This window comes from Lampetra planeri, chromosome 55, assembly GCF_965212315.1.
Source record: "Lampetra planeri chromosome 55, kcLamPlan1.2.h2, whole genome shotgun sequence".
Lineage (NCBI taxonomy): Eukaryota > Metazoa > Chordata > Hyperoartia > Petromyzontiformes > Petromyzontidae > Lampetra > Lampetra planeri.
Genome location: NC_136161.1, coordinates 3879702 through 3900473, shown reverse-complemented (window position 1 = coordinate 3900473; position 20772 = coordinate 3879702). Strand labels below are relative to the sequence as shown.

Here is a 20772-nt window from a genome sequence, read left to right as displayed (position 1 = left end):
TACAAGGCCCGCGAAATCATTTGGTCTGTTCCAGCCATCACATTAGGGGTGAGTTAATTAAATGTTTGACCAAATATAACGGGCTAATTTTTAAGTTGATAATTTTGTATGGCCCGCGAATGATGTTATAAATATCCAAATGGCCCTTGGCAGAAAAAAGGTTCCCCACCCGACTTAGCACAACCTTTTGATTTAAAGCTTTAGTGACTGCAGGGATTCATATTCTTGGTTCTTTCGGTAAAGTCACGTAGAAGGGAAATGATAAAATAATACAAATATAAAACAAAAAAAATTCTCACGACGTTTCGACTGGGGGCCGTCCATAAATGACGTCACGCGATTTTGGACGATTTTTGACCCCCCCCCCCCCTTTCGTCACACGGCATCACAAAAAGTCAGACCCCCCCCCCCTCAAATATGACGTCACAAAGCTCTGCACCCCCCTCCCAAAAAAAAAACATGCTTCAAATCGCTTTAAACTATTGTCATTGTGGTGCGTATTTAATGTGGCGCTGCACTCTGATGTTGTAGGAGAAAACATTTATTAAAAAGTATATTTAATTAAGCAGAACGTGTTGTTTATATTAATTTAAAGTTGCGCATTTTGATGTGACGTCACATTTCTCAACCCCCCACCCTTCCCCCTCGTCACACATCGTCACAAATGTCTGACCCCCCCCCCTCTAGGTGCGTGACGTCATTTATGGACGGCCCCATTGCCCGAAACGTCGCCTATCCCCCCCCCCCACCTTTGTAATGTCACGTGTGCCGAGTTCTGCCACTGTCATCACCGAGACCACGTGGCGGCTCGTGCTGATGATGCAGCTTTGTTTGTAAACACGGAGCTCATTAATTATTCATGAGGTAGGAGGGAGGGAGGGAGGAGTAGGGGGCGTGTCTACTCGCGCGTTCTGACCAATGAGCGCTTTCGGTCACTTCAACACCCCCATCCCTCCTCCCCCCACATCTCATTAACATAACTCCACCCTCCCCCCCCCAGCCAAGACGGTGACGTCACCGGGGATCGACCCCCTCTTACCTCAGCTGTTGCGGTGACGTCACCGTCTCTTGGGGGTTTTTTTAATGAATATTAATTAGGTGGGCGGGGACTTAGTGATTACCGCGTGCTGGTGGTGACGTCACTCTCTTAAATATTAATTAGGCGGGAAATATTAATTATTTAGAAACGGGCGTTTAGATTATTTTGCATTACTGCAATAAATGTCCACACGTTAAGTCGCTTCTGAAAAATAAGTTCATACCTCGGTGGGCCTTATATCTGCTGAGATTAAAATCGCTGTGTTTATTTGTACATAGTCTTGTAAAAAAAAGTGTTTTTATTGAAATAATAAAAATAACATTTTAATAATAAGTTGATTTTATTATTTTAAACTTATTCTCTTAAATTTATTTTTTAATTTTAATTTTGTATTTATATATTTTTTTGTTTTCTATTTACGTGACTTCACCGAAAAGAACCAAGAATATGAATTCCTGCAGTCACCAAAGTTTTAAGTCAAACATTTATTTGCGGATAATTTCAGTGGCAAGTGATGAATATTCATGAGGTGGGCGGGGCTTCGCGTGGAGACGTCACCGCGTACCAGGGTATACTGAATATTCATGAGGGGGGTGGGCCTTCACTGCGCTGCGCGCGCACGCCACTGTTGGTGTGGGGGCTGCGTAGGGGAAGCCGATGACATCACCGCCTAGCGGCCTATACTGAATATTAATTAGGGAGGAGGGGCTTCACGGCGGCGGGTGGGGAGGGGTGGGGGGGAGATGACGTCACCACCACAGCGCGGCCGACCGCTTCGCAAACCGCACAACGGATAAGCCTCGGGCGGCGGCGCGCGCGATCCGATTGGCCGCGCGCGCTCAGCCAATCCGCACTAAGAAATACAAAACGCGATTAACCCCGCCCCCCTCCTAGCTGCCCCTCCCCCCCCAACTCACCCCAGCCCCGCCCTCTCCTAGCGGCCCCTCCCCCCCAACTCACACTTGCCCCGCCTCCCCTAGCGGCCCCTCCCCACCAACTCACCCTTGCCCCGCCCCCCTAGCGGCCCCTCCCCCCCAACTCACCCCCGCCCCGCCCCCTCCCCCCCCAACTCACCCCAGCCCCGCACCCTCCCTCAACACCCCCCCCCACACAAAATGGCCGCCCTTGTTTACGAGTCGCGTTGGCGTCTCGTTTGAGCGGGAGAGGCGGGCTGCTGGCGGCTGACGGAGGCGACGTTTCGGCTCCCGATCCTTTCGCGGGGCGGCTCGCTCAACACCTCGGCGGGGTGGGGGCGGGGCCGGGGCCGGGTCGGGGGTTTGAAGGCGGCTGAGCGCTCGCGACGCGATGGAGGCTTCGCGAGGCCTACTCGCAGCGTCTGGGCAACAGCAGCAGCAGGAGGAGGAGGGAGATGGTGGTGGTGGAGGTGGTGGTGGTGGTGGAGGTGGTGATGGAGTAGGAGGTGGTGGTGGTGGTGGAGCTGGTGATGGTGGTGGAGGAGCTGGTGGTGGTGGTAGTGGAGGTGGTAGTGGTGATGGAGGTGATGGAGGTGGTGGTGGAGCAGGAGGTGGTGGTGATGAAGCAGCTGGTGGTGGTGGAGGTAGTGGTGGAGGTGGTGGTTGTGTTGGAGGAGGAGGAGGAGATGGAGGACGAGGTGAGACCCGTGGTCCCGTCTCCAACTCGGACGCGGACTTCTTCGCCCCGCAGGCGCGTCCCAGGTCGTGCACGTGGCCGCTGCGGCGGCCCGAGGCCGACGAGACGGAGGAGGCGTCGCTCGAGTCGCCGGCGGCCGAAGACGACGACGACGAGGAGGTGGACGAGGATGATGACGAAGACGACGACGATGATAATAATGGCACCCCCAAGCTCCAGATGATGATAACGACCATATTGCCGCCAGCGTCTTCTTCCTCACCACCCTCTCAGCCTCAGCCGCCTCCTGCCACTGCTGCCCCTGGTCCTGGAGTCGAACCTGGACTGTGTGGAGGTGCAGGAGGAGGAGCGGTAGTTTTGATGGTCGTAGCGACACCAGCTAAGGCGGCCGCTGACGTGATGATGATGGGAGCAGTGGAGTCGCTCTCAGCTCCTGGGGATCTTTTGGCACCTCGAGGGCTCTTCCTGTCTGCTGCGGGTCCTGTAGGGTCTGCTGCTGCATCTGTAGGGTCTGCTGCTGCATCTGTAGGGTCTGCTTCATCTGTAGGGTCTGCTGCTGCATCTGTAGGGTCTGCTGCTGCATCTGTAGGGTCTGCTGCTGCATCTGTAGGGTCTGCTGCTGCATCTGTAGGGTCTGCTGCTGCATCTGTAGGGTCTGCTGCTGCATCTGTAGGGTCTGCTGCATCTGTAGGGTCTGCTGCTGCATCTGTAGGATCTGCTGCTGCATCTGTAGGGTCTGCTGCATCTGTAGGGTCTGCTGCATCTGTAGGGTCTGCTGCTGCATCTGTAGGATTTGCTGGTGCTGTCCAATCTGTAGGATTTGCTGGTGCTGCCCAATCTGTAGGATCTGCGTCCGTACTGCCCGCGTCCCTGGGCTCAATGGGTTCAGCGGGTGCCACCGGAACCGTGGGTTCTGCGGTGGCACCACCAGCGGCTGGAACTGCGGGTGCCGTAGCCCTTGGCACCGTCACCCCCGGCACAGCGGTGTCGCCGGGCCTGGCGGCGGTGGTGGTGGCGGTGCCGCCGCGCAAGACGTCTTCGAGGCGCAACGCGTGGGGGAACCTGTCATACGCGGAGCTCATCACGCACGCCATCGAGAGCACGCCCGACCGGAGGCTCACGCTGGCGCAGATCTACGAGTGGATGGTGCGGAGCGTGCCCTACTTCCGCGACAAGGGCGAGAGCAACAGCTCGGCCGGGTGGAAGGTGAGGTTGGTGCGAGCGCTTTGACTTGTGGATGCCCGCGCTTGCGGATGCCCGCGCTTGCGGATGCCTCGACTTGCGGACGCCCGAACTTACAATCGCCTGTACCTACCAACACCCGCACTTACCAACGCCTGACATACGAACGCCCGTACTTACGAACGCCCGTACTTACGAACACCCGTACTTACAAACAACTGTACTTATGAACACACACACTAACCCCGTACTTACGAACACCCGTACTTACAAACAACTGTACTTATGAACACACACACTTACTAACCCCGTACTTACGAACGCCTGTACTTATAAACAACAGTACTTATGAACACACACACTTACTAACCCTGTAGACCCAGGTTCCACGGGTCGACTGACTGAGATGAACACACACACTAACACCCGTACTTGCGAACACCCGTACTTGCGAACACCCGTACTTATGAACACCCGTACTTGCGAACACACACTAACACCCGTAATTCCAAACACTTGCACTTATCAACACACACACTTCCAAACACCCGTACTTACGAACACACAAACTTACTAACACCCGTACTTATCAACACACACACTTAATAAGACCTGTACTTACACACACTTACTAACACCTGTACTTACGAACACACACACTAACACTAACACCCGCACTTACGAACACACCAACAACCGCCATTCGAACACACGCTTACTAATACCCGTTCCTGCGAACACACACACTTGCTAACACCCGAAATTACGAACGCCCGTACTTCCAAACACCCGTACTTACGAACACCCATACTTACGAACCAACTTCCATGAAATATATATCTAGATGTTTTGGAACATCGACTTGAAACGTGAACTGGCATTTGCAAACCGAACCGTGCAACTGTTTTGTTCAGAGGAGCGATCCTCCGCCAAATGTAAATGGATAGTCTTCCTCATGCTGGGAGTGAGTGTGCGCACGTGTGTGAGAAAGTGTTGGGAGCTGGGTCATGTGTGGCTGGGTCATCTGGCCCGCATGCCCCAGTCACCACTTGCCCAAGCAGCTTCTGTTTGGCCCCATAGAAGGGGCTAAACGGGCACGGCACGGGCTAGAGAAGAGATGGAGCTGATGCGGTACAGGAGGATGTGGAGCTGAGTGGACTTGCCGAAGACCGGTACCAGCGGTGCCAAGATCGGCCTCTGTGGAGGGGAGGCTCTTGAAGGACGCTCCTGGGCAGTGCCAGGCTAGGTGCACCTTGAGGCTACTGGGCAGTTGGAGGCAAGTCGCCCTCCAGCAACAGCGGAGGGCAGTGGAGCGACGCTCACAACAACGAGCGGAGCGCCGGGCGACTAAATCACAGCAAGCTGGGACAGTAGGGGTACAGGTGGTGCATCAGCCAGTCATCTCAGTCAGATAGCCCTTGGCACCTGGGTCTGTCCCGTGACCTGTCAACGAGCCTTCGACACTTCACAAGGCCGTAAAGTGCACCTGGCACATGCACCGTGGTGATGTCACCGTCACTATGTCACCGTCACTTAGTGGTGAATGGCCGTTGTTAGTGTGGGGAGCGGTGTAGCGGTCAGCGCTACGCTGCGCTACGAACCCGGCGACCCGTGCTCGATTCTCGCTCACGGCCAACACCAGTGACAGTTATCTGAACCTCCCCTAGGTCGACTCAGCCTCAAATGAGTACCTGGTGCGGTGTGTAAAACATCGTCACTGGGGAGACAAAGGCGGTCGGACGTGGTGCTGGCCACCCATCACCTCGTGTGCCGTGCCGGCCTTCGTAGGTGCTGCTTGCTAACAGCACTTGCCCCTACAGTCTGTTAAGGCTATATGAGGGATCTTTGTTGGGTGGGGGGAGAAGGGTTGGTTAAGTAAGTTGCGATAGAAGTTCAACATACATACACTACAATATGCACTACGCTATATACTACGCTATATACTATGATACACTACACTACGCTACTATACACTACACCATATATCGGAAATGAATTTCATTTATTTATACCAGAGGAATCCGAAGACTATTTTTATCTTACCAGGCAAAGCCCACTGAGGTGTTAACTTTTGTTTAAAAAGCGACCTGGCCACAAGATGATAGTTCAACAAAGTGGCCTTATAACTTGGAAATGTGTACATAAATAGGGTTTATTTTGGGTTAGATCGCGTAAATATGAAACGTGTCGTCAAACCCGCCACCACCCGGCATAGCCAATTAGTATGAGGGTTTGTCACGTAAACAGAACATGGCCAATTCATTACGTTTACAATTATAGTGTAGTGTATAGTGTAGTGTACTAGTACAGCACTAACCGGTTGTGTGGTGGGTAGTAAACTCCCTATAACGTTTACAATTATAGTGTAGTGTATAGTGTAGTGTACTTGTACAGCACTAACCGGTTGTGTGTTGGAGAGTAAACCCACTACAACGTTTACAATTATCGTGTAGTGTATAGTGTAGTGTATTGTGTAGTGTATAGAGTAGTATCCTAGTTCAGCACTAACCAGTTGTGTGTTGGAGAATAAACCCAACCCAAAACAGCCCACCCCCTCAAAAACAAACCATCAGGAATAACATTGGTCGCAAAAGTCTACGTTTTAAAACCTGGGCAAATTCGTAGCAGCCAAACAATCTAAATAACCTAAACGTGGCGAGCGAGAGGTCTTACGGTAATTTGGCAATTCCGGTGTTGCTGGTGTGTTGGCTGCGGTGCGCAGAAAACTAATCATTGTGTGCGTCAGTGACGACGACGCTCTTGTGTGACCTCGAAAGTAAACGTTCGCAAACGGGCAACGGGTCCGGTCATAGGAGTTTATAGTGTGGTGTATAGTGTAGTTTATGTTGTATCGTGTAGTCCATAGTATATAGTGTAGTGTACATGTATAGTGCAGTGTATAGTAGTGTATAGTATCGTGTTTAGTGTAGTGTATAGTTGTGTAGTGTATGGTAGTGTGTCATGCAGTTTGTTGTATCGTGTAGTGTATATGAGTGTATATTTTGTGCATAGTGCAGTGTATAGTGTAGTGTATTGTTGTGCAATGTATAGAAGTGTAGTGTTTAGTTTAGTGTATAGTGAAGTGTATAGTATAGTTTTTCGATTTAAAGCTTTCGTGACTGCAGGGATTCATCTTCTTGGTTCTTTCGGTAAAGTCACGTAGAAGGGAAATAATAAAATGAAATAAATATAATAAAATAAATCTCACGACGTTTCGGCCACAACGCAAGCAGCCGTCCTCAGGTGAAGAACAGGTCTGTCGGAAAGACAGCGTCTGTATAGTATAGTGTATAGTATTGAATAGTATAGTGCAGTGTATAGTTGTGTAGTGTATAGAAGTGTAGTGTATAGTATTGTATAGTGTAGTGTATAGTATTGTATAGTGTATAGTATTGTATAGTGTAGTGTATAGTGTAGTGTATTGTGTAGTGTATAGTATTGAATAGTGTAGTATAGGAGGTTCTTAAACAGGCGATGGGTTCGGGCACTGGGCCCTTCATGGTAGCTGAGAGGCCGCCGATTACGAGTTTACATGTTAAGGTCATGGCGACGACTGACCTCTTGACCCCTTGTGTTGTTGGGTGACCTTTGCTGCCTGTGTTTTCCGGTCAAAGGTGGGAGGGCTGGTGTCTGCCATATACGCGCGTGTGTAGTGTGTATCGTAGTGTATAGTGTAGGGTATAGTGTAGAATGTAGTGTATAGTGTAGAATGAGTGTACAGTGTAGTGTGTATTGTAGTGTATAGTGTAATGTGTATTGTATAGTGTAGTGTGTATTGTAGTGTATTGTATAGTGTAGTGTGTATTGTAGTGTATAGTGTAATGTGTAGTGTGTAGTGTAGAATGTAGTGTATAGTGTAGTGTGTATTGAAGTGTATAATGTAGTGTTTAGTGTAGTGTGTATTGAAGTGTATAGTGGTATGTCTATTGTAGTGTGTATTGTATAGTATAGTGCAGGGGTCGGCAACCTGCGGCTCCGGAGCCGCATGCGGCTCTTTTGAACCTTGACCGCGGCTCCGGGGCGGATGCTAGCGAGGGGAGGAGGCGCACTGTGACACCTGCTCTGGCGTTGCCGCTGCTGACAGGTCGCCGCTCCGCTCCACACTGCCCGCCCGGTGACAGGCAATAACGTTGCCGTTGCTTTGTCACATGTTTGGAAGAAGTAAAAACCTTCCTGGGCAGCAAAGAGCTCACCTTTGCTGAGCTGGAACAGCCAGAGTGGCTGGAAAAATTACATTTTATGGTAGACATGACAGCACATCTAAACACGCTAAATACAACCCTTCAGGGGAAAGGAGGCACAGCCCTGCACATGCTGGAGGAGGTTTTGGCATTCGAGCGCAAGTTGACAGTGTTTGTCAAAGATTTACAGAGAGGTACACTGTCTCACTTTCCCTCTTTGAGAGAGTTCAAACAAAGTCATGATACGATAAATTTGGAATATTTCAAGTCTGCAATCACCACAATGCAAAGTTCGTTTGGGAAACGATTCTGTGAGTTCAGAGAAGAAAAAACGACATTATCCTTCCCTGTCACTCCCCTGGCGATCGATCCATCCCTATTGAATATGACTGCATTTGCAGGTGTAAGTCAACCTGATCTTGAGATGGAACTGGCCGATATAGCCGACAAAGATATATGGGTGTCCAAGTTCAAATGCTTGACCGCTACTCTTGAGGATGTTGCCCGTCAGAAGGCCATTCTGGCTCAGAATCATAAATGGAGTGATATTGAAAACCTTCCCAAACAGGACAAACTTGTATTCGAAACATGGAATGCCATCCCCAACACTTATATAAACATGAAAAAGTATGCATTTGGAGTCCTGTCGATCTTCGGCTCCACATATGTATGTGAGCAGGTCTTCTCCAACATGAACTATATTAAAAACAAACATCGATCACGCCTCACAGATGACAGCTTGCAAGCCTGTGTGAAAATGAAGGTGACGTCTTACAGCCCTGATGTGCAGACACTGTGCACTGAGGTTCAGGAGCAAAAATCCCATTAACCAGGTAATTTAGCTATTAATTTGCAAAAATATATTTTACATTGTTAAGTGAAAAAGTCCTTTTTTTATTCAGATTGACAGCTGACTGCACGATCCTGTATATAGCAATAAGGTAAGAAACAATATATGCAGTGTTATATTTGTTTTAATAGTTGCAATGGTTTTGCGGCTCCCAGTTTATTTTTTCCTTCGGAAACGGGTCCAAGTGGCTCTTTATGTCTTAAAGGTTGCAGACCCCTGGTATAGTGTATATTGAAGTGTGTAGTGTGTATTATAGTGTAGTGTGTATCGTAATGTGTATTGTAGTGTATAGTGCAGTGTAGTGTGTATTGTAGTGTATAGTGTAGTGTGTATGCTAGTGTATAGCGTAGTGTATTTTGTAGTGTGTATTGTAGTGTATAGTGTGTGTATGTTAAACTTCTTTCGCACCATACGTAGCCAACCGTGCTAATCGGAGGTGCGTTTGAAGGACAACAAACTAACACAAGAACAACAAAACGCAGTTATAAACAAATTAGTTTGTTAATCTGGATGATTTTAAAGTGCATAGCTCCAGTGGCTTCCTAAGATCGGAAGGAAGGGAAGGAGCGTTACAGACGGCCGCAGAAGCGCATCTGAAAGTGCCGAGCGATGATGCGGTGACCACCGTCTTTGTTTGATGGCCAGCCAAAAGTGTAATATATAGTAGTGTAAAGTAGCGTATGGTGTAGTGTATAGTGCGGTGTAAAGCAGTGTATAGTGTAGGGTATAGTAGTGTAGTGTATAGTGTAGTGTATAGTGCGGTGTAAAGCGGTGTCTAGTGTAGGGTATAGTAGTGTATAGTGTAGTGTATAGTGCGGTGTAAAGCAGTGTGTAGTGTAGGGTATAGTAGTGTATCGTGTAGTGTATAGTGTGGTGTAAAGCAGTGTATAGTGTAAGGTATAGTAGTGTATCGTGTAGTGTATAGTGTGCGGTGTATAGTGTAGTGTATAGTGTGGTGCATAGTATCGTGTAAATGTAGTGTATAGTGTAGTGTAGTATATAGTGTAGTGCATAGTGTCGTGTATAGTATTGTATATTGTAGTGAATAATATAATGTTTAGTAGTATAAAGTAGCGTATGGTGTAGTGTATGGCAGTGTGTAGTATAGTGTATAGTAGTGTGTAGTATAGTGTATAGTGTAGTGTATAGCAGTGTATAGTATAGGGTATAGTAGTGTATAAAGTTGTGATAGTTGTCGTGTGTAGTGTAGTGTATAGTGTAGTGTATACATCATCTGGCAGCGCACGACTGCTGATCCAAAAGCCGCTGCTGCTGCGGCGAGGATGACTGGCGGAGTGCCGTGTGATGATGGTTTATAGCTCCGTGATGGGATCGGCAGCGAGGTAGTGTGTGAGTGTGTGGTTAGTTTCTGGCGAGCACTTCGTGTGGTGTAATATAATTACGCGACCTATACATACAGTAGTGTGGCTTCGTTTTATTTATAACCAGGTGAGAAACCCGAGGAGCTTAGATTGTAATCATTTGTAACGTCACTTGGGTTACCAATGTGATAAAAAAAATTCTATAACAATAAAAAATATATACAAACTATATTTTTGGTTCTTTCGGTAAAGTCACGTAGAAGGGAAATAATAAAAAATAAAACAATAAAATTATCACGACGTTTCGGTTGCAACACAAGCAATCATCATCAGGTGTGAAAACCACAGCAAGAAAATTTGAAAAAAGTGGCGGTGGTTTTCACACCTGAGGATGATTGCTTGTGTTGCAATCGAAACGTCGTGATCATTTTATTATATTTACTTACTATTGCAGAAGCGAACCCGCCTACCACAAATGATAGCCGCTCAACAAAGTGACCCTCGGCATTCGTACATTTCTAGCAGCAAAATAATGGAGATGTGGGCAGGCCGAGGTTTTTTTTATTTTTTCCGCCAGATGTGGCTGAACCCGATATCCTGATGGTCCTGAAAGAGTTCAACTCCTTTGTTTGTTTGTCAGATTAATTAGAGGTAGGGTATGAAACAAGAAATGAACCCCAGGCAGGCGCATGTGGCATCCCGTGGGAATGGATTCCTGAATTCCATACCAGAGAGAGAGAGAGAGCGCAGACAAGAGCTAAGGCGCAGCTCTGCAATGGATTTCTCACTCCAGGGTGACGTTGATTATAAATGTGAAGGGAAAAACCAGAGGACCCGGAGACAAATCCACGCGACCACGGGGAAAGAGAGAGAGAGACACTGACTCCAAAATATACAGGAGCAGACGTCATGGTCAGGATTGAACCCATGACCGCCTGCATACCAGGCGAGGTAGTTAACATCTCCTAGCCACCGTGATGATGATGATGAGAGAGAGACACGCAAACTCCTAATCTACAGCAGCAGGTATCTTCAGGGTCGGGATTGAACCCACGACCTCCTGTATACCAGGCGAGGTAGTTAACATTTATCCACCGTGATGATGAGAGAGAGATGTTCAAACTCCAAATATCCAGCAGCAGGCATCTTCAGGGTCGGGATCAAACCCACGACCTCCTGCATACCAGGCGAGGTAGTTAACATTTCCTAGCCACCGTGATGATGATGATGAGAGAGAGACACGCAAACTCCAAATATACAGCAGCAGGCATCGTCAGGATCGAGATCGAATCCACGACCTCCTGCGTACCAGGCGAGGTAGTTAACATCTCCTAGCCACCGTGATGATGATGAGAGAGAGAGAGAGAGACGCTGACTCCCATATATAAAGGAGCAGACGTCAGGGTCGGGATCGAACCCACAGCCTCCTGCGTATCAGGCGAGGTAGTTAACATCTCCTAGCCACCGTGGCGCCATTGCGGTTATAATCATCGCTACAATGCACGATTTGTATGGTGGCCGTTCATGCAGATTGCATCTCACAATCGCTGAGCAGCCACAGGCAAAGCTGGCAGGCAGCAGCAGCAGCAGCAGCCAGGCGGTCAGGAGCCAGCACTACAAGGAGTTGCCCCAGCTCTGCTGCCCTCTATATGTTCAGCCGTTTTCAGCCAATCGGTGAGCGTTTGTCCGTGGGAGGAAACCGGAGCAACCCGGAGAGAAATGAACGGGGGGGACAACACTCTATCCCGCGCACATGCAGTATATGGTGTGGTGTGTGTGTAATCTAATCTGTGGGTCTCTGGGTGGGTCTCTGGGTATGGGTGTCTGTGGGTCTCTGTGGGTGTCTCTATGGGTCTGGGTGTCTGTGGGTCCTCTGTGTGTGTTTATGGGTCTGGGTGTCTGTGGGTCTCTGTGGGTGTCTCAATGGGTCTGGGTGTCTGTGGGTCTTTGTCGGTGTTTCTATGGGTCTGGGTGTCTGTGGGTCTCTGTGGGTCTGGGTGTCTGTGGGTGTCTCTGGGTCTGGGTGTCTGTGGGTCTCTATGGGTCCCTATGGGTCTGGGTGTCTGTGGGTCTCTATGGGTGTCTCAATGGGTCTGGGTGTCTGTGGGTCTCTGTGGGTGTCTCTATGGGTCTGGGTGTCTGTGGGTCTCTGTGTGTGTCTCTATGGGTCTGGGTGTCTGTGGGTCTCTGTGGGTCTGGGTGTCTGTGGGTCCTCTGTGTGTGTGTATGGGTGTTGAACTTCTTTCGCACCGCACGTAGCCAACCGCGCAATTCGGGAGGTGGTGGGGGAATGACAACAAACTAAACACAACGACAACAAGAAGCAGTTCTGCCTCCATTACTGTGATAAATTGTGCATTGTAGTGATGAATACAGCTAATTCTCCCTCCCTGTTCCTCCCTCCCTGTCCCTCGCTGTCTCCCTGCCTCCCTGTCCCTCCCGCAGAACTCAATCCGCCACAACCTCTCCCTGCACAGCCGCTTTGTCCGCGTCCAGAACGAGGGGCCCGGCAAGAGCTCCTGGTGGACGGTGAGCGCTCCCGGCGCCTCCGACCCTTCCTCCTCCGCCTCCCTCTCCTCCTCCTCGTCGTCGTCGGCGGCGTCGTCCGCTGCCACGTCCACCTCCTCCATCTCCTCGCCGGCGGGCCCCGGCGGAGCGTCGGCGGCGTCGGCCGCGCTGGCGGCCCGGGCTTCGAAACCCGGGCGCCGTCGGGCGACGTCGATGGACGCCAGCAACGGAAAGTTGGCGCGCAGCCGCAGCAAGGCGGCGCGCAAGAAGGGAGCGGCCGCCACCGTGGCCACCACCGCCACGGCCGCGGCTTCCGCGGGGGTGGTGGGGGGAGCGGCGGCCGCGGGGGGAGCAGCGGGGGGAGTCACTGGAGGGGCGGGGATCCTCTCGTTCTCGCTCGGTGAGTGGCGAGGGCGGTGAGCGGCCGCGATGCTCTTGGTGCCACGTACGCATGTAGTGTGTGTACGCTGAACTTGTTTCGCACCGTACTTAGCCAACCGTGGTAATCTGTGGGTCTCTATGGGTCTGGGTGGCTGTGGGTCTCTGTGGGTCTCTGTTGGTCTCTATGGGTCTGGGTGGCTCTGGGTCTCTATGGGTCTGGGTCAGAGGTCGCAATCGGGTACCCAATACCCATACCCTACCCGATACCTGACTACCCGTACCTGGCCGGGTACAGGTACCCGTTTGCGACCCTGGTGTGGCCGGGTACGGGTACGAGTAGACCGTGAGTCACTGGTGAGTCACCGTTTGTCACTCATTTCCCAACGTCTTGTCTCTTCTCACAATTCAAGTTCCTAGAATCAACCCACCCCCGCCTGCAACATGGCTTCATCCCAGAGGTCGCAATCAGGTTCCCGATCCCCGTACCCTACCCGATACCCGGCTACCCGTACCTGGCCAGGTACGGGTAGCCGTTTGCGACCCTGGTGCGGCCGGGTACGGGTAAGAAATCAAAACCCGTTTGCGACCTCTGGTCTGGGTGGCTGTGGGTCTCTGTGTCTGTGTGTGTACGTTGAACTTCTTTCGCACCGTACTTAGCCAACCGTGCTAATCTGTGGGTCTGAGTGGACTTGCCGATGACTGGTATCAGCGAGTGGCGAAAGCACAGCAAGTTGGCACAGTAGGGGGCACAGGTGGTGCATCAGCCACTCATCTCAGTCAGTCGACCCGTGGCACCTGGGTCTGCCCCGTGACCTCCTGCCAGCAGGCTGTTCGACACTTCACGTGGCCTCAACGTGCACCTAGCCTGGCACAAGCGTCGTGGTGACGTCACCGCCACTTAGTGGCGAATGTCGGTTGCTATTGTTGTTGTGTACGTTGACCTTCTTTCGCACCGTACGTAGCCCACCGTGCCCACCTGTGGGTCTGTGTGGGTCTGTATGGGCGTGGGTGTCTGTGCGGTAACCGTCTTGGTTCGATGGCCAGCCAGAAGCCGCAGCTATTGCCAGGATGATGACCGGAGATTGTGTGGTGATCGTGGACTGTGTGCCTCTAACCTGCCTCGGCACCTCGCCCATCCCACCTCACCCCCCATCTCCACCTCACCCCCCCACCTCACCTCCCCACCTCACCCCCCACCTCACACCCCACCTCACCTCACCCCCCCACCTGACCCCCCCACCTCACCCCCCACCTCACCTCACCCCCCCACCTCACCCCCCCACCTCACCCCCCCACCTCACCCCCCACCTCCACCTCACCCCCCCACCTCACCCAACCCCCCGACCTCGTAGACACTGGAGGCCCTGGCCCGCCGGACGATCTGGACGCGTGGACGCAGTTCCGCACGCGCGCCAGCTCGGACGCCAGCACGCTGAGCACGCTGAGCGCGGGGGGCGTGGGGGGCGGGGGAGGAGGGGGGGGCGGAGGGGGAGGGCCCCTCTCCCCGGCTCCCGCCCGCCGCAAGCGCGACTCCTCCGACCTGGATGACGACTATGACGACGACGACGGCGACTTCGGCGTCGGCGGCTCGCTGTTGCCGGATCTGTCGGCCGTGGACCACCACCACCACCACCGCCACCACCGCCGCCTCGACGACGAGGAGGAGGAGGAGGGTGGCGGCGGTCGTTGCGACGACGCCGACGACGACGAAGAAGCCATGGTGACGTCCGGCTGCGCCGAGCAGGCCATGGGTTTCGGTGGCTCGCGGGCCGAGGTGGCCGACCACCACCACCGCCGACACCGCCACCACCACGACGACGACGACCAGCACGGGCTAGGCTTCGGCCTCAACGAGGCCATGATGGACGAGCTGCTCGACTCGCTGAGCCTCTCCCTGCAGCAGCAGCAGCAGCAGCAGAACTCGGCGTTGGCCGCGGCGTCACCGCCGCTGCCGCCGTCGTCGTCGCTGGCCGCGGCCATGCTGATGCTGGATGGCGACGACGAGCCGCGGATGAACAAGGCGATGCTCACGCACGCCGACCCGCTCATGTCGCAGGCGACGCCGAACCTCGGCCGCCACCTCCACCTCCACCACCACCAGCAGCAGCTCCACCACCACCACCAGCAGCAACAGCAGCAGCAGAGGCAGCAGCAGCAGCAGCTACTGCTGCTCCACAAGCAGCAGCAGAGGATGGCGGAGCTGGCGGCGTCGGCGTCGTCCCTGCCTACGGCCACGAGCCACCTGGGCAACTCCCTCTCCTCGCCCGCCTTCCACAAGGCCGCCACGGGCCCCTTCTCCTCGTCGCTGCCCAACGGCGACGCGGGCTTCTTGCAGCAGCAGCAGCAGCAGTTGAATCACCACCAGCAGCAGCAGCCGCAGCAGCAGCAGCCGAGGTTCCCTTGCGACCTCGACGTGGAGATGTTCAACGGGAGCCTCGACTGCGACGTCGACTCGATCATCCACAGCGAGCTGCTGCTCGACGGCGCCGGCTTCGAGTTCTCCTTCGACTCGGCGCCGTCGCCGGACGGCTCCTCGCTGGCCGGCGGCGGCGCTCACAAGAACTGGCTCAGCGGCTGAGGGCTGGGGGCAACCGGCAGGGTTGGCGGTCAACAAGCCGGCACGGCGACGGAGGCCCGGACCGCGAGATGGTGCCGGCCACAAAAATCGGGGGGGGGGGGGGGGGGGGGGGCTTGGAATTGGAGGTGGGGGGGGGGGGTTGGTCAGGGGGGGTGGCGGTTGGGGAGGGGGGGGGGAAGGGGGGCGTGGTTGTCGCGCCGGAGATGTCGGTGCTTGGCTGGTGCGAGGAATGACACGGTGGGGGGGGTGGGGGGGCGGTTGGGTGGGTCGTTGGGTGGGTTGTCGGGTGGGTGATGGGTTGTTGGGTGGCTTGTTGAGTCGTTAGGTAGGTGGGTGGGTCGGTGGGTTGCTTCCGTTCACTGCCAAATCTCGGAACGCGCCCAGCGGCACGCCGTTAATTCTCTCTAGAGAGGCGTGGCAGCAGCAGCAGCAGCGCCGCTGTCGTTATAAGGACGACGTTACTCACCGCAGAGAAGCGTCGCCACACCACCACTGCCCACTGGCGAAAAAAAAACTGCCACTCGCCCTCCCCGCATGGTATTGCCGGAGCCCTCGGCACTGCTACAGTTACTCGGTTTGAGTTTTTTTACCCGACGACGTACACACACGTACACACACACGTACACACACGCGTACACACACGCGTACACACACGCACACACGCGTACACACGCGTACACACACGCGTACACACACACGCGTACACACGTACACACGTACACACCCACGTCATTGGAACGGTAAAGGAGTTTAACGGCCGTGCCGCCCCCCCCCCCCCCAAATTTCTCGTATCGGTGTGTCGCTTAATTCGGACGGTGACGCGGCGGTGGGTGGACACCCGTGCCGCCCAGGGTGGTGGTTGTGTGGTTGGTTGGGTGGGTGGTTGGATTGGTGGGTGGGCGGGCGGGCGGGTGGGTGGGTGGGTCCAGGTACTCGTCGACTTGATTATAATTGATTATTGAAGCACTCCGAGCCTCAGGGGCGTTCCCGTAGGGGCCTTGTAGATAAGTGCGTCGATCAGCAAACTTCGGGCGAACCTGCCGGGTTCTTTTTTAAGTTTCTCCGTGTCCCGGTCGTCGGGCGAACGACTTGCCGAGGGCTTTGCTGTCGGAGGGAATTATGTGGGAGGGACGAGGTGTGTCGGGGGTGGGGGGGTGGCGATGAGGCGGTTGTCGCCCTTCGCTGTATAGACATTGCCACCCCCCTACCCTGTATAAGCATAGAACTATGTTTACTTTAGCGAGGTTGTAATCGCGGTTGACGGAGTGGCGGGGCCGATTGGCGGGGGTGGGGGGGGGGCGGTTTTTGACGGGGGGGAGGGGTTGCGGTTTATGGGGGGAGGGGGGTTTGAGGAGAGGGGGGTGGTTGGGGGGGGTGTTGACGGGGGGGGGGGGGGGTTGATTGGTTCCTCTGGGCGACTTCGCTGTCACGCAGGCTGACGCGTGGGTCAGCGGCGCTGTGTGCACGTTGAGCTTCTCTCGCGCCGTACGTAGCCAACCGTGATAATCGGAGGTGCGGCAGAGGGTCGTGTGCTTGGGGGGTGTAAGGACAACAAACTAAACACGAAAGAGCAGTTCTAGAGAAATTAGTATTTCAATCGACATTTGAAAGTGGACAGCTCCAGTGCCGATGATAGGAAGGTTCTTATTTTGACTTTCCCTTCTGTTTCCGGGGCGATGTCTGCGCACCGCACCGGCGGGCGCTCCCTTTTAATGCTGAGCCAACCTAGGGGCTGGCGGCCCAGGAGCCCGGTACGTTTGTGAACGCGCCCCTACTCCGCACGTCGTAGCGCGTCTTCTGTCTGGAGTGGCAGAAGCAGCGCTCACCGACGGCTCGGTTGAATCTCGCTCGTGGCGCTAGCTCGGCTCTGTCGTGCCGATCGGATCCCCCCGGCGTCTGGCGCGCCAGAGGCGGCCAGCGGATGTCGGCGATTTCGTCGGCCGGCACCAGCGTGCGACCGGACGCACAGATCGTGAGTTTGGAGCTTGTGACGTGAAAGGTCGCGGCGCCCTTGTCCCCCCCAAAAAAAAAAACGGTGCTGAGGCTGCACTTTACTTTCCCGGTACGCGAGTCCGTGCGTTGAACTTCTTTCACACCGTACTGTAGCCAGCCGCGTTCACCGGAGGTGCGGTCGGGCGGGCGGGCGAGACTACAAACTAAACAACAACAAACAACGAGAAGCAGCTCTAAAGAAATTAGTTCATCAATGTGGACGGTGACTTGAAAGTGCATCGCGCAGCTCCCAGCGGCTTCCTAATGTGGTGGCGGTGGAAAAGCTGTGGGGGGGGGTGAATTTGGGGGTTGGGGGGGTAGGAGGGATAGTGGAGGTAGGGGGGGGTCGTCGCTGTGCCAAGGGGGTAACGCGGGAGCTTTGTGCGCCCCCCCCCACGTCCCCGAGACTCGTCGCACGCTGTAAATAAACGGTGGGGGGCAGGGGGGGGGTGAATTGGGGTTTGGCTTCACGCGGTGGCTCGACACGGGAGAGGGGTACGAGGTGTCCGCGGTACGGTCGGTCGGTCGGTCTTCTTAAACGGTGTCTCTGCTGCAGCCCCCATTGCTGATGCTGCTGCTGATGCTGCTGATGTCGCTGCTGCTCCTGGTGCTGCTGCTGATGCTGCTGCTGCCGCTAATGCTGCTGCTGCCGCTGATGCTGATGCTAGTGCTGACGGTGCTGATGATGATGCTGATGAGGATGCTGATGAGGATATTGCTGATGCTGATGCTGCTGCTAGTGCTGATGATGCTGATGATGAGGATGCTGATGAGGATTTTGCTGCTGCTGCTGATGCTGCGAAGCCTGTAGGTTTAGTCGTCGGAGCCGGCCGGAGGCGCCTGAGGCGGCCGTCAATTTTTTTGGTAATCTGCTTGGTGTCTTGGTATAACCCAACACACCACCCCGACCCCTCCCACTTGTTCCGTGGTGTTAACGAAAGGTGGGGGGCAGTGACTGGGTGGTCTCCATCAGGGTTGGTAGAGCCGGGGGAGTTTCGTTCGCCCCGGGGCGTTTCGTTAGCCGTGGAGTTTCGTTAGCCCCGGGGCGTTTCGTAAGCCCCGGGCGCGTTTGCGTTCGCCCCTGGGTGTTTCGTTAGCTGGCGTGGCAACCCTGCGGATGATGCATTGGGCCGGGGAAGGGTTGGAGGCACGTCGTCCTCACGTCGGTAGTCGCCCAAGCCGCCGTCCGGATCGTCCGTTTCCTTCCGAATTATTGTTGTTGTTGTTTACGGATCGCCGTGGGTACGTCTCTTTTTATTATTTTTTTTTTCCAAATTTTCCCCGCAGCCAATAAAGCGATGGGAATCCGGGTCGGGTTTTGCGCGCCCCGCGATGGGAGCCCGCGGTACGCCCAGCAGCGAGCGCCCGCCGGCGTTACCGGCACGATGGCGCATCTCCGCTCGTCCGTAGCGAACCTCACTGCCTCCGGCAATGTCCTTTGGCCGCGTCGCCGTGAGGGCCGGGGTAGCGGTAGGGGTGGGGGGCGGTAGGGGTGGGGGGCGGTAGGGGTGGGTAGCGGTAGGGGTGGGGGGCGGTAGGGGTGGGGGGCGGTAGGGGTGGGGGGCGGTAGGGGTGGGGGGCGGTGGGGTGGAGACTTTACTGCCACGCCGCTGATTCATTGTTGTGATTTTTTTATCATCATCAGCCAGCACCAGCAGCAGCTTTCAAAATGAGTTAAAGGTACCACACACAGACACAGATACCCCCCCACCCCGTACAACCCCCACAGACTGTTGGGGCAAGTGGTGTTAGGTCGGAACGACGCACGAGGGGGTGGGTGGCCAGCACCACGCCCGGCCGCCTTTGTCTCCCCCAGTGGCGATGTTTACTGCACACCACTACACCAAGTACTAATTTTAGGCTGAGTCGACCTAGGGGAGGAGGCCCAGGACAGTTTCAGATAATCGTTACCGGTGTTGGTCATGAGCGGGAATCGTAGCGCGGGCGTAGCGCTAACCGCTGCACCACCGCTCCACAAACACACAGACAAAAAAGATAAAGATCCCCTTAACAAACTGTTGGGTGGGTGGGTGGTTCGATGGGTGGGTGATTCGGTGGGTGGGTAGGTTCCCATTCACCGCTCAATCAGGGAACGGCGTGAACAGCTTAGCGTTCATTTTACTTAGAGAGAGAGGCATAGCAGCGGCAGTATCAACGCTGTTTTTATCAAGACGTCGGTACTCACAGCAGAGAATCATAGCGGCACGATCGCCGGCGCCGTCACTCTACCGATAGCCGGCGGCAAAAGCTGCCACACGCCACCACCGCCGTGTCCTTACGGGATCCTTGGTGCGCGCAGGTACGTCGTCGGAAGAACCGATGACCAACCGCGGCTAATCGGAGGTGCGGGTGGTTGGGGGGGTGGGAGAAACAAACTAAACACAACGACAGCGACGACAAGCGGTCGTAAATAAATGAGTTTCTGATTTTAGATTTCAAAGCGCTTAGCTCCCGTGGCTTCCTCACTGCCAGTTGACATGGTGTGGGAGTGGTGGGGGTGGTGGTGGTTGGGGTGGTGTGGGAGTGGTGGTTGGGGTGGTGTGAGAGGGGTGGCCGGGGCTCGGAACACAAACTTTTGATGGAGATTCATCTCAATTTGACGATCAAAAGAACTGAAACCCTCTGAGGTGCTTTTAAATATATATATGGAGTGTGTTTGGGTTCATCTCGTCAGCAGGAGGAAAGTCGTTCACGGGCCCCGAGCGGTTTTGTTGACACTCGTCGCAAGATCCATCCTCTCTCTCCCCTCTCTCCTCTCCTTGCTCTCCCCTCTCTCTTTTTTCTTATGATCAGAGGAAACAAGAAGAAGATGCTCGGTGTAGTCGGCACTTTGCTTCGTTCATCATTTCGTTTTTTTTTTCAATGCTTTGCTTTATGTGCCCCCCCCCCCCCTTTTTAAACGAAAGATTTCACAGATACGAGAGCTACTGGCTGAGGCCGTGTAGGACTGCGAGGAGGGCTGGGTGCAGATGCAGCACTTGTCGTAGTAAAAAAAAGAAAACTTAAAAAAGATGTACATAGAAAACAGGGGGAACATAGACATGGAGTAGTGAGAGAGATGGGGGCAGAGAGAGAGGGAATGGGTAAGAAGGAGGAGAGCGGAGCGTGACATCTTTTGTGAAATCCCC

At 54.1% G+C, this 20772-nt stretch overlaps 1 protein-coding gene across 1 annotated transcript; it reads left to right on the top strand.

Moving 5' to 3' along the window:
• Nucleotides 1–2784: 2784 nt before the first annotated feature.
• LOC144735481 (uncharacterized) lies at nucleotides 2785–15729 on the top strand. The gene is made up of 3 exons (XM_078617881.1): nucleotides 2785–3856; nucleotides 12631–13093; nucleotides 14427–15729. Exons 1-3 carry the CDS (start codon nucleotides 2870–2872, stop codon nucleotides 15650–15652), a joined length of 2676 nt encoding a protein of 891 aa, XP_078474007.1. The 5' UTR covers nucleotides 2785–2869; the 3' UTR covers nucleotides 15653–15729.
• Nucleotides 15730–20772: the final 5043 nt, after the last annotated feature.

Coding starts and splice junctions, on each gene's coding strand:
- LOC144735481 (XM_078617881.1), top strand. CDS start 2,870: ATGATGATAACGACCATATTGCCGCCAGCGTCTTCTTCCTCACCACCC. Junction 3,857..12,630: donor ACAGCTCGGCCGGGTGGAAG/GTGAGGTTGGTG, acceptor TCCCTCCCGCAG/AACTCAATCCGCCACAACCT. Junction 13,094..14,426: donor GATCCTCTCGTTCTCGCTCG/GTGAGTGGCGAG, acceptor CCGACCTCGTAG/ACACTGGAGGCCCTGGCCCG.